The sequence below is a fragment of the Lipotes vexillifer genome, unplaced genomic scaffold (genome assembly GCF_000442215.2).
Source record: "Lipotes vexillifer unplaced genomic scaffold, Lipotes_vexillifer_v1.1 scaffold271, whole genome shotgun sequence".
Lineage (NCBI taxonomy): Eukaryota > Metazoa > Chordata > Mammalia > Artiodactyla > Lipotidae > Lipotes > Lipotes vexillifer.
In genome coordinates this window covers 34,081-48,971 of record NW_006780882.1, presented here as the reverse complement: position 1 = coordinate 48,971, position 14,891 = coordinate 34,081, and the positions used below count along the sequence as shown (strand labels likewise).

The 14,891-nt window shown below is 33.2% G+C and overlaps 1 protein-coding gene across 1 annotated transcript in view; it reads left to right on the top strand.

The window, feature by feature from the left end:
* CDH18 (cadherin 18) overlaps positions 1–14,891 on the top strand; it is a gene marked incomplete at its 3' end in the record, with an annotated part of 264,813 nt that overhangs the window by 222,841 nt on the left and 27,081 nt on the right. Inside the window, exon 5 of the mRNA XM_007454264.1 lies at positions 4,838–5,011. Within this exon, the coding sequence (XP_007454326.1) occupies positions 4,838–5,011 (174 nt within the window). The remainder of the gene's footprint in view (positions 1–4,837; positions 5,012–14,891) is intronic.

The following is a 14,891-nucleotide window of genomic DNA, read 5'->3' as shown; positions in this document are numbered from 1 at the left end:
CCAATTTTACTGAATCTGTTTCTTCATTCTAACAGGGTTTTTTATTTGTTTATTTGGTTTTGTTTTTGTCTTATGGAGTCTCTAGGATTTTCTACCTATAAGATCATGTCATCTGCAAACAGAGATAATTCTACTTCTTCCTTTCTCATTGTATTCCTTTTACTTTTTCTTCTTTATTTATTTGGCTAGAACTTCCAGTACAATGTTGAATAGAAGTAGGTGAGAATGGGCTCCTTGTCTTCTTCTGGATCTTTGAAGAAAACTTTTTATTTTTTTAACATTGAGTGCTATTAGCTCCGAGCTTATCATATATGCTTTTATTATTTTGAGGTATCTTCCTTCTATACCTAGTTTGTTTTGGTATATATTCAATAATAATGGAATATTATTCAACCCTGAAAAAGAATAGAATTCTACTATATGTGACATGCGTGAACCTGGAGAACATTATTCTAAGTAAAACAAGTCAGTCACAGAAGGACAAGTACTGTATGATTCCACCTATATGAGGTTTACAAAATAGTCAAACTTGCAGAAGCATATAATTCAATAGTGGTTGTAAAGAGCAAAGAGAATAGAGGAAATGGGGAATTGTTGTTCAATGGTTGTAAAAATTCAGTTATGCTAGAAGATTAAATTCTAGAGCCCTGCTGTACCACATAATGACTATAGTTAACAATGCAGTGTTGTGCACATCCAAATATGTTAATAAGGTTGATCTCACGTTAAATATTTTTACCACAAAAAACAAAATAAGGGCTTCCCTGGTGGCGCAGTGGTTGAGAGTCTGCCTGTTAATGCAGGGGACACGGGTTCGAGCCCTGGTCTGGGAAGATCCCACGTGCCATGGAGCAACTAGACCTGTGAGCCACAACTACTGAGCCTACGCGTCTGGAGCCTGTGCCCCACAACAAGAGAGGCCGTGATAGTGAGAGGCCCGCGCACTGTGATGAAGAGTGGACCCAGCTTGCCATAACTAGAGAAAGCCCTCACCCAGAAACGAAGACCCAACACAGCAAAATAAATAAATTAATTAATAAACTCCTACCCCCAACATCTAAAAAACAAACAAACAAACAAACAAACAAACAAAAAACAAAATAAAACAAAAACATGCAAAGAAACTTTGGAAAGCATTGATGTATTTATCACCTTGATTTTGGTGATGATATTGCCAGTGTTTGCATTTGTCCAAACTCATGAAATTGTACACATTAAATATATACAATTCTTTGTATATCAAGTGTACCTCAATAAAGCTATCTAAAAAAAGAGACTCACTGTAGTTATTCTCCTAGAATTTAGAGCAATTTTAAGTATCTGGCTATTCATTCAGTCCTTGGACATTCTGCAAAAATATTCTAAACCTCTCTTGATTTATAAATATATATTATCTATCAGCTATTTTGTAGTGATTAGTAGACATTTCATTTTGAATACTTTGGTATTATACATTTGAATAGTTTGAATTAGTTTGGGCATTTTATAGTCTTCATTATACACTTTTTAGGATATCCACTATACTTAGAATTATCCTTTTGAGTTGTATAATAGCATCTTACATTCATGTCTAATTATTATTTCTAAAATATAATCCTCTTTTATAAGGCTTTTTTTTTTTAAGAGGAGTTTTAGATTTACAACAAAATTGGGAAGGAGATGCAGAGGTTCCCCATGTATCTTCTGCCCCTGCACTTAAATAACATCCCCCATTGTCAACATCAATCACCAAAATTGTACTTTCTTTTTTTAACCAAGGATGAACTTATACTGACACATAATAATCACCTAAAGTCCATAGTTTAACTTAGGGTTTACTCTTGGTATTATATATTTTATGGGTGTGGACAAATGTATAATGTAGAATGACCACCATTATAGTATCACACAGAATATTTTCACTGTCTTGAACATCCTTTTTGTTCTAACTATTCATTTCTCCCCACCCCACCCCTGGAAACCACTGATATTTTTATTGGCTCCATAGTTTTGTTTTTCCAGAATGTCATATAATTGGAATCATAGAGTATGTAGCCTTTTCAGATTGACCTCTTTCATTTAGTAATGTGCACTTATTGTTTCTCCATGTCTTTACGTGCCTTGGTAGCTCATTTCTTTTTCTTTTTAACAATAATGTTTCCTTGTGTAGATGTGCCACAGTTTATTTGTCTATTCACCAACTGAAGAACATCTTGGTGGCTTCCAAGTTTTGGCCATGATAAATAAAGCTGCTATAATAGTCTTGTGTAGATTTTTATGTCAAAAGAAATTTTCAGGTCCTTTGGGTAAAAACCAAGGAGCGTGATTACTGGATGGTATGGTATCCTCTAGGAGGATGAGCTGAGAATTTGAATATGACAAGTGGTTCATCTTGGGCATTGGCCGTAACAGCAATAATTTATTTCTTTATAAAATAAGATGTGGAGATTAAAATACATTAAAATACATTATTCCAAGAATAAATGTTTATCATGATTTTTATTTGTTTGTTTGGATTTTTGTTTTGTTATGGCTTTGGTTTTAATTTCCCCAAACATTATGTAAAGCGAACAGGATGACAAGAACTAAAATGCTCCTTTGTATTTTGCAAATCACTGACAACTACAGTGCAGTTGTATATGGATTATCTATTGCTGTATTGCAAATCAATTCAATTTAGCAGCTTAAAACAACTAATATTTATTATCTCACTATTTCTGGAGATCAGGAATCTAGGTTTGACTTCTCTGGGGCCCTCGGGTTCAGGTTCATGAGATCCCAGTGTAGGCAGCAGCAGAGGTTATGGTCTTATTCAAAGGCTTGCCTAGGGAGAGGCAGCGATGTTTTTTGCTTCCAGCTCACTAACACGATTGTTGTCAGTTTTCAGTCACTTGTCATATGGTCCACTAGGTAGGGCTTCAATACAACCTGGTAGCTGGATTCCCCCAGGGAAACAATCTAAGGGAAAGTGAGAAAGAGTACCCATGATAGAAGCCATGGTCCTTTCATAACCTAATCTTGAAAGTGACACCTCATTAATTTTGCTATGTTCAATTTATTAGAAGTGAGTCACTATACCTACCCAACATTTGAGGAAAAGGAATTACTTAAGGGTATGAATATCAAAAAGTAGAAAACATCAGGAGCCACCTTAGAGACTGAATACTAAATGTTTTTTCACAGTTTACAATTCATAAATTCTCAACTATATAGAAAGTGTATAAAATGTTAAAGTATTAATCTTAGTATACTCCATTTTGTCTAATGGGGCAAGGGGAAAAGTTACTATACTTGTAGTACTTGGTGTATCAACAAGTATCAATTCTTCCTTTGCACTTGATCTTCTTTTCTTCCAGGGATATGCTTCCTCTTGTAAGACTCTACCAAAATGTTTTCTGGGCCATGAATCTTTATGACCCACTGGTACAGATTTTTGCAACTTTCTTTGTGGAAACAATGTGCTTTGTAATACTACTATCATAATAGTTCTGTGATTTACTTATTTATCTCTGTGTGCTGACTTTTTTTTTGTTTTTTTTTACAAGTGTCATCGTCCTAGTTTTAGCTAGTTGAAAGTCCTTTGTGAGGCTTACTGAATTATGGGAAGTTATATAGTTTAGCTGGAAATTATAGACTTTAAAAACCAGGAGCTTGACTTCCTAGACTACCTCAAAAAGTTTTAGGTGACATGTTCTAATTTATTTTGCAACATTTCTATATATTTTTTCATCAGAACAGTGTTCTATTTTGTATGTAACTGCCTAGGAACATCATAATATTTTTAAGGATTCTAAAAATTATTATGGCCCTTAGATTAGTTATTTCAACATGAATTTTGGAAATATGGCCATTGTCAGAAACCCTTTTTAGTGTTTCACAGCCTTGCCATCAAAAAGGGACTGACGTTCTTTCCTAGTTCCAGTTTGAATACTTCGGGGAGCATACTCTTTTTGTGAATCATTGTGAATCAGCTACCTATCCTTTTACCCTTCAACTGTGAAGGGAAAGGTGGAGTCCTGTAAAAACGTGGGCTTCATGCTCTTCCCAGGTCAATTAGCTTTCTCAGGAGGGATAGAGCCTTTAGCAATATGACAGATCCTGATAAAAGCACGTGATTCAGCTCAGGGGATCATGTGTTTCACAGAAGAAAGTGTTCTACCCATGAAATGTTATGTTGGTGAGGGATGTTGAACTAAAAAATAACATTTGAAGTCAAGTAGTGTAAATATATTTATAGAAGAGAACTGGGAAATATCTCTGTTGAATAATGAATAAACACACACACACACACACACACACACACGTCGATGTTCAGTAGCAACATATAGCACTTTAAAACATACAATTGTACTTTTAGAAGCAAATTAGAATATTCCATACACTTACCAGAGGCACTAACCTAAAAAAAAAAAAAAAAACTTATTATCATACCACAACTAAACAATTATTACCTCAGAGAAGTTATTTTTATAGATGTTTTATATTCACTTATCCATGTAGTCTAATTGTATTTATGTATAATGTTAAATCACCATTAATTTAATCATGGTTGAAAATCTTTATAAAATTACATTTTAAATAAAAATTTGTTATTTATATAGTTATTTGAGATTTGCTATATAAATAACTTGCTGTAATAGATATGATTCTAACTTGACAATAAAACAATTGGTAACAACATGGCCATTATGCTTAATGTCTAATTCATAAGTGTCTATAGGGAAATGTGAACATTTGTGAAAGAGATGTAAGCATAAATAGATGTATGGTCTAAATATTTTAATGTCTCTTTCTTATAAGATCATTATTTTATGAACATTATTATTATTAAATAAGTTTAATATGAAATATTTTTCAGAGCACTATCAGCTGTATGTTCCTGAGTCAGCCCAAGTTGGTTCAGCTGTTGGGAAAATCAAGGCAAATGATGCAGACACTGGTTCAAATGCGGACATGATATACTCCATCATTAATGGTGACGGTGTTGGGATATTCTCTATCTCCACTGACAAAGAGACCAGAGAGAAAAAAAATATATATATATATATATATATATATATATATATATATATATATACTGTTAGTGATTTAGGCAATTCATTCATTTTTCCACGAATGGAAATTTGACAGAAGTATGAATAATGTATATTGTCATGTCATTAAAATGATCAAATATTTCCTCTTTAATATGTAATTACATTTTAAGTATGATTATGTCTAATTGTTTAAATCCTCTCTTAAGAAATGTATTTTAGTAGGGTGGGAAGATTGGATATAGAATGCACTATGAATTGTTGCCCCATCTTTGTTTTCAGATAACATATTTATCATGAATGCCTGTTCTATTAATGTCATTACTCTATGCTGTACTAATCAAAGTAGCATTAAGAGACCTTCTAACTAATGTAAAAAACTTCATCATGTTGGCTAACAATATTTAGGAGATGAGTTTGCTTGACGGTCATGGATCTTTTAGTGAAGCCATTAACCTTCTTCTCCATTTATTTTATTCCTAAGAATTTGTCGTCGGACTAAATCTATAGCTTTTTGCTTTTAAGAGACAATAATGCTCATGTCCTTGTAAAAATGAAGTGGAACACAGGCAATTAGCAAAGAAGGATTTAAATGTAATTCCTAATGCAGTATGTCTCAGTCTTTAAATGTTTAACAACTTCAGCTTGCAAATCTAGTAACATTTAGGTCCCTAGGCCCTTCCCTCCATATTTTGATTCAGAAAGGATGGAGTGGGGGTAAAGAATTGGCCTTTTTAACAAGTACTGCAGATGATTCTACTGTGTAATATGTTCAGAACACAGGCTGAGAAATTTTATTCTGATGTGTTACTGTAATATCGAAGTGAACCAATCAATCTATCTTTCTATCAATCATCTATTTATCAATCTGAATCTAGCTATCTTTCATCTATCATCTAGCTATCTATCTAATCATCTATTTGTGTGTTTTGTACACACTTTTCACACTGTGTAAAATCTCATTTATTCTTCTAATAATCACAATTTTATATTGATTTAAAATTGAGGATTAATATGCCTTTTGTATGTTACAAAAGGGGCCTACAAAGTAGAGCTTAAAGTGTGTAAGTACTTAAGAAGTAGTCATCACTGGTCTATATAAAATATTGATTCTTCGCCTAAAGTATCTCGTTTTCAACTTTCTGAGATTGTCAAACTTGGATCAAAAATGTGTTAATAAAAATAGTCAACTTCCATGTCTTCATTTAACAAATATGTGAGCTTTGAGTGTCTCTTATGTGCCCATAACTGTGCTCTACAAGAGTCATGAGAGCCTGAGCAGAACAAAAGTCACTGTCTTCTTGCATAGGGCTTCCAATCTATGGAAGTGGAGAGATACCAATCACATATCACATGCATTCTTAGATAGGTAATAAAACTATTCTCTGAAGGAGAGTTATACAGTGCTGTTGGGAAAACAAAATCTAGGGTGTTTGGTGCTGTCTGATAGCAGTGATTGAACAGAGAACTGAAAGAAACTTAGGAGGTAGTTAGGTAAAGAGCATTACAGGAAGAGGAAAGAAAACACAACAAGAACCTGAATGGAGTAGAACATGGTACAGTAAGGACCTAAATAACTTCATTGATCCTGGAGCAGAGAGTGAGGGAGTTAGTGCATAGGTGAGCACACAGGGCCTTGTTAAATTTTACCCAATGAAGAGCCATTGAAGCTATCTAAGCAGGAAGTGATAAGGTCTCATTTCATGTCAGTATTTCTAATTAATTGTTAATATAAACTACACAAGGACAATACTATTTTTTAACTCATCACTGCATTCCCAATGTCTAGAATGTTTTCTGACATTGCGTAGGCATTCAATAAACATTAGAGTAATTAATGGATATACTATGGATTAAAAAATGAAGTGAGGATTGTCTGCTTTTCATTCCTTGGATGGCTTCTTCACTAAGGTAAATCCAGGTAAGCAGATGAATAACTCTTTCTGAAAGATGAGTCTTGAACACTAAGGAACACCAGTATTTAAGAAACAAGCAGAAGGCAGGAAATAAATAGAGTCTTTGAAGAAAATATCAAAAAACAGAGGTGAATTCTATCACTGAAAATTCCCAAGGGATGCTGAACAGGAGGAAGATAGTCATTAAAAATGTGAAGGATTCTAGAACTGAAACAAAATTTAGGATTATAAAGATTCATTTGATTTGGCAAAAGGGGGCAGGGTGATTCTCACGAGCAGTTTTCAGCTCTCCATCCGCATCCGCATCATCATTATCAACACAATAGATAGTAACAGCAGATAACATTTGTTAAGTGTTTCCTCTGTGTCAGGATGCGTTTTAAGAACTTTTCCCAAATATTTATTGAGCTGGTATGCCTATTATCATTCCTTTCAATCTAACTGAAACATTATGATATAGGGAATATTATTATTCTCACTAATAAAACAAACTGAATCACAGAGAAAAAGAATTGTATCCATGTAGAAACTGATTGACAGAAAATTGAACTCAGGAATCTGTTTCTTCAGAGTCTGAAAAGGTCCCCATTTTACATACTTGAATGAAATATATATATTTATTATTTGCTACAATGAAGAGAAGAACAAATTTAGTGTGGTGGAGAGAAAATTGGAGGCAAGGAAATGGGAGAGAAAATTAAAAGAAAAAAAGGAAAAACAACACTATCCCCTTTGAGAAGCTTTATAGTAAAGCCAGGGAGAAACTTTAAAAAGCAAATAAATGAGAACATCATAAAATGGAGATTTTAATTGTAAGTTGGGAGACTGAAAGTGTGTTTATAGCAGATGGATAAAAGGTCAATAGAAACAAGAAACTGAGGATACTAAAGAGAGGGTAATTGAATTCAAAAGATGCTCTGAGGTAGAAATGGCCCTGTTTAGGATCTCGATCACAGGTGGAAAGAAAGAACCTACGATAATATTACTTCTTCTTTGACAAAATCAAACAGGAGGGAGAAATAAATGTTTGCAGATAAGTTTGCAACGATTTAGCTGGGATATGTGTGGGGTGTGGGTAGCAGGGGGATCCTTGCCTATTGAGAACTATTGTCTTTATAAAGTAGGAATTTATATCATGTTTACAAATGTGAGGGTAGTGATGGATGATGTGAATACACACATAATCCAAAACACAAGTATAGATTGTGGGGTTAAGGACAATGTGGATCTTACCACCCTGCATGGCCTCAATTAATTTGATGCTGTTTGTGAAAAATGAAGACAAAATGGTATATGTGCATATGTGTGCACATGCATGTAGTTAATGTCCTCTATTCTATATTGCATACACATATACACATAATCAATAGGTATTTTCAAGGTAAGTGTTTCAATTACATAAATGGTAATGACTATGTACTGAAAATAACCTTGATAATGAGTCCAAATTATCTTTCTCTTTTCCTGAATTTATTTTCTAATGTAGTCTACACTTCCTCTAAAATGCATTAATGTTTGCATTGATCTATTTTCTTAATCCTTCAGATTAGGATTATCAATTTTAGAGTTATTCCATTGCTGTATATTTTATGTTATAAATAATTACAATTTGAAACCTAAACTGTATAACTCTGTGGATTTTAATCTTTAAGAGGCACTCATTCATATGGCAGGGGACAGAAAAAACAGTCCTTTCAAACCTGTTCCTTATTTAATCTCTGAGGCAGCTCACTTTAGCCAGCAAGGCAGAACAGCTAATCTTCCCAAAGATCAAAACCAGCACTGCTCTATAAATCAGCTTGCAGGAGCATCTGCACATTCCTGTCCATATCATGCCTTCATCAGAAAATTGCCAAGTTGAATTCACCAGTCCATGGTGTGGTACGTTGTAAATACACTTTGATAATTTTCACTTATTGTTTAATGGAGCCTGACTGGGTGGAAAGGGGGAAAAAAGATATGGATGAATGCAACTTGATGTGCTCTTTCCTCTGACATAAACCCTGTAGCTAGGGATGGGCTTCATAGCAGTCTCTCTCAGATTCTCTTCTTGTGGTCCATATGCCAATTTGCTTTCTTTATAATAAACAGTTGTTAGATTTTTCTTTTTAATTCAAGGCTCCAATCCTATTTGCTTTCCTGACTCTCAGCAAATACTGTCTGTAGTATCCCTTTTCTTCTTCAAGTGTATTTAGATGCAAATACAATGCCTAATATTTTGAGCCAGAAATCTTAAACTTGGTTTTCAAGTCAATGAAGGGTGGTGGAAAATACAATCTTTACTGTCAAATGAAATATAAATTTTGGTCTTGCCATTTAAGAGATCTATGAATTATCTCAAGTCTTTTAATCTTCAGTTTTCTTATTTTAACGTTTTAGGAAGTGATAAGTACAAAGAGAAAAATTAGGTAAAATAGTACTCTAGGCTGTGTCTGGCTAATAAGTACAATAATACCTCAATATCTTTTGGAAATCCAAAAAAGAGGGGATATATGTATATGTATAGCTGATTCATGCTGTATAGTAGAAACTAACACAATATTGTAAAGCAACTATACTCCAATAAAAATTAATTTTTAAAATTAAAAACAAAAGTTACTATAAAAAGTACAATAATACCTCAATATCTACATTTCTTGTCTTCCTTTCTTCCTTCCAAATTTTAATGACACTTTCCAGACCTCTCCATGTGGTTTTTTTACTGCCCTCCTTTATTTCATGTTATCCAAATCACCTATAATCACACAAAGAATGACACATCCTGTGTATATTTTTTTGAATGATGTCAATATTTTCTTATTGAAGCATAGTTGATTTACAATGTTGTGTTAGTTTCAGGTGTACAGCACAGTGATTCCTATATATCTATATCTATCTATCTATCTATCTCATTTTTCAGATTTTTTTTCACTTATAGGTTATTACAAAATATTGAGTATAGTTCCCTGTGCTATAGAGTAGGTCCTTGTTTGTTATCTGTTATATATAGTAGTGTGTGTATGTTAATTCCATCCTCCTAATTTATCCCTTCCCACTCCCCCTCCCCTTTGGTATCACATGGACATGCTGTCACTCATGGCTCTTGGTGATCTACTTCCCCTTCTGTCTTCTGTAAAAGATTTTTATCAAAGTTCAAGTTTAATTTTGTCTTTGCAGTGCAACATTTCCAAGGATGTTTCAGTCACAAATACTTTCTTTGAATTATCTTCTCTGTTTTATGTATCAAGGTAGGCATTTCACTAATTTTTCACTGTAGAAGACACAGTAATTCCATATCCCTCTTAAATCTGCTAGATCTAATAGAGTAGAAAGAACTTATTCTAATTATTCATTATGAATATACTGATAATTTCCATGAATGTGTATCTGTGTATGCTACAAGTGTATGTCTGTCCACAGTAGTTGTTAAACATTTTTGCAACTGGGTACCTTGTATTTTTAAATTTTTATACTGCAGTGTGTAAAAGATCTTTATACCACTTTATTTAACAAAGGATCAGAGATGGATGATGAGAGTAAACATAAAAAGTTATATAAGTATTTTTTTTAAGTTTAAATTAATCCTAAGAGAAAATATATGAAATGTTTCCAGCTATAACCATACTAGGTCCATTCCAAATAGCCACATTTTAATTTTTTTAGTGGATTGCATTTATTGAACTTTCCTTTATCATTTCTTTGACTTGCATTGAGTGACAGAATAAGAATCAGGACTTTCTTTGCTATTAGGTTGTAAAGTTTGGGGACTGTGAACCACAATGTGCAATAAAAAATAAGGCATCCCAACTTATTATAAATGCACACACAGGCAAACATATGTGCACACTTTGTATATAAGAAGAAATAAGTTTCTAATGCTAACGAACTATTTGCAAAAACTAAACATTCATTAGAGATTGTATTACTTAAAAAATCAGCCAAGCTACTATTTTTATTCTTATAAGATTCTAATATCTGGAAAGTGGTCCTCCTGCTTAGCCAGAAGCTGAAGAGGAAAGTCTAACTTTCAATTCAGTGAAATCTATCACTATATTTATAATACCTTTTGACAGAGAACTGCTTTGGGCAAACTTTTGTTTTGACTCTTCATCTATAGGCATGGCCATGGAGTGATAGATCCACTGAAACTATTTTGAACGTCAATTAACAGTTTTTAACACATATTCCTACAATATAATTTAGTGTACTAGTTGAAACAGCCTGTTGAGTTAAACTATCCACACCCATGTGTTATTGGTAAGTTTGCATATGTGTGGGGCTATTGAAATATCCACACACATAACACACATGTATATGTGTTAGTATGTAAATATATATAAATAATATAATATAGAATATATAAATATATTTCATATATATTATGTATGTGTATTTGTTATTTAAAATATTTAAAAATATTTTCATTCATTTCTCCAGTCTTCAAATGACAGTGAGCAAATATGTAAGATTTATTTGTATCAATAACCTTGGAATTATACACATTAAATGATCATGACACTCTTCTGCATAGAGAAATTTATAATATAGTTTATACATGTGTTCCAGTCTTCGCAGAATGTCCACCATCCAGGAGAGGACTTTGACAAGGACCACGAATGATGGCATAATAAGAAAGCCTAGCTGATGAAACATTCAACTTCATGCAATTTTTCTTATGTTTTTGGCAAACTACTATCATTTAAGATATGCCATTTTTCAGAAGACAATAATTCATAATAATTTCAGTCACTATTCCAGGATTTGGCCATTTTTTGCATAATTGAAGTGATATTTTTTCATGTATTAAAATGTTGGTATCTGTCCTATTATTATCCTCCCATTCCTGCAATGGAAAACCTGGATGATGATGCAATATTGAAATTGGACAAAGGAGAGGTCCTATGGAGTCTCTTCTCTTATTATTTAGGAAAAGTGAATTTTAGGACTTTCTTAAACTCCAAGAAGAATTGAGTCATAGAGCAACTTAGCTAAATGCTGTTTTCAATATCCTTCTATTTATGATGGTTATATAGTTCCAGAGGAGGAATATATTAGTGTGATTTAATGAATAGTAGAAGTGATTAATGAGAGACAATTAACATGTTCCAAATATGTAAAGCTGGCTAGAAAGATGATAACTTATCTACAGGAATATGAAATGTATTCATATTAAAGAGAGAAAATTATGATTTTAAAAGTTAGAAAGAGCAATGATATGTGAAAGTAATTACTAGGACTAATAGGATAAAATTAAGAAACTAAAATGTAAGATGAAAATTGGAGTCAACTCAGTGACAGTGAACTGCATTAGGACATTAAACAGTAACTAAAGAAAAGTAAGAGGAGCCCCACTGCCTGGGGAAGTTAAAATTACAACAGAATAAACACACAAAAAAATTAAAATTGAATTTAACTAGTTAATTTCTCATTTCAGATAAATAATACTTTCTTAGTATAAGTATATCCTATGTGATAACTGACACATACGTTATTAAAAATAATTTTAATTTACTAAATTTGACAACAATAATCATAGCGTTTGTTAACTATGAGCATCAGTGAGTTGGTGGCTTTGTTTTCTGGCTCTCAGAACTTGGACCACAAGTGAGACTTGTCCAGGGAATTAAACCCAAAACAAATTCTATAAAAATGAATAAAAAATCTGATGGTGTTCCTGGAATATTTCTCTCTAAACATTAATATTATGTTAGTAAACTCCAGGAGAACACCTTTGCCTTAGGCTCATCTACTTCTCGTCTTAAACATTGAACTCATAATCCAAATTTGCAGTTTTCAAAAAAAGAAAAGGAAACGACATAGTTCTGAAATTTTGTTAAATGAGATAAACTATGTTCAAATTGTAAACACTCATCCCCCCACACCAAATATCTTGGTGAGACCAGATTTATGGAGTAAATAATGGTGAACATTATCAAAGACTGGAGCCTATTCTTTCCAAGAGTCTTCAAGTAGCTCAAAAGGGAAGAACTCTTTCCACAGTTCTTTTTTTCAGCTTGATTGTTTTAATCATCTGTTCAATCCAAATGATTATGTCAGAATCCAGCCCAAAGAACCTACAAGCACGGGCGGTTGAAATTTTAATATAGTATAGCTGGAAAAAAACTATTTATTATGCTCATAAACAATCTCTGGCTCTATAATCGCCCTTATCAAGCTCCTACTGTGCCTCATGTTTATGGAGTTATTCTGTATCCATTTTTGTTTTGTTTTGTTTGTTTTAAGACAGGAGAAGGGTATGTTTTGTGTTATGTAAACTCGCAGCCAGACATTTCATGTTTTTGCCTTCTTTGGTACTCTGATAACCTGAGTACATTTTCTTTTAATTTTTTTTCCTCCACCTTTTCATCAAAACCAGGTTTTAGATGAATAGGTCTCACTGTTCTTGGTATACTGTTTTTGATAGACTATTTTAGGTAATAAAAAAATCTGCTGGTAACTATGGAAGGTGAAACCCACAGACAGAGTTCTAACTAGTTTCCCAGGAGCAAAAGATTACTAGGAAATTACTGGAATATCTCTTTACAATGTATGAATGGTAAGTATTTGGAAAGCTTTACCAGGATTTACAGTAAGAGGAAAAATAACAATTATAATACTAATCCAATCTCTATGTACTATCATAGTTTTAATACAAATCAAAGAATTAAAGTACATTATATTGTATACAAAATTCTGCAAACTCCAAGAATAAATAGTGCAATTTCTTCCCAGTTTTTCTATACTTGCAATTTAGTACTGCCATGTTTTCTTCATAAATGAGGTTGTTAAAAATATTTCCATCTACATTAATTCATCTGCTTCTAAATTCCTCTCCCAATCTGAAATAATACTTCTCTTTCCTTAGTGACTCGAGATGGGTCCTATCCATCCATCTGCCTGAAAAACAAGTCCTTCAAAATGATTATCCTTCTCTTGGGGTAGTTAAATATACATGAGATAATCATAAACATGAAACCATGAGTTCACATAAACAGCCTGTACCTTTACAGTACGTAGGTGAGTGTTAAGATAAATGACATCTAACTTGCCAGGGGACCTGCTAAAAATGGAAAAAGAGATGCCTGTCATATTGGATGCACAGCTTGATAATAATATCTGATGGGGTAGAGGTGGCCAAAAATATCCCCACAAATTTCATTGAGAGTCTTTCTGACTCTCAATGAACCTCAGTCATTATAAAGTCTACCAGATGCAGCAGATTGAGTCTAAAAAATTACATTGATCTTAAACAAGTAGTAAACATGCCAAGGGTATTGCTTTCCATGAGCAAAATGCCTGGATTCTGACAGTCCATGCTCCTCTGCACCAAGGGGACCACACCTGTGCACCTAATTCTTATTTTTTAAAATTAATTCCTTTATTTTATATTTATTTTTGGCTGCGTTGGGTCTTTGTTGCTGCACATGGGCTTTGTCTAGTTGTGGTGAGAGGAGGCTACTCTTTGTTGCAGTGCGTGGGCTTCTCATTGTGGTGGCTTCTCTTGTTGTGGAGCACTGGCTCTAGGCACACGGGCTTCAGTAGTTGCAGCACATGGGCTCAGTAGTTGTTGTACACCTAATTCTTGATAGGCAGAAAGTGTGTACCATTTCTAGAACAGGTGATTTAAATGTGGATGAGACTTCTTGAATTAGCCTAAGACATTCTTATTTACTAATGTTAAGGAGAGAGGAGTCAAGGGAAGAAGTACAATAAATCTGTGGGTCCAACTGAATGTAATGCAATCTGCTAAACAAGATGGATGTTAGTTACTTTGGCAATTCATTTCTAGTTTTAATTCCCTGAGAAGGAAATGAATCCCACTGGTAGGTTATAAACTTCAGATCAATTAGCCCTTCTTTAAAGTATATAAATCTAAAATGCATAATATCTGCACCATATATAAATGTATATGTATTGTATATATGGTTCATATTTAAGAATTTTAGTTTTAACATTATTTAAAATTTTATTTTGTCTTATAAAC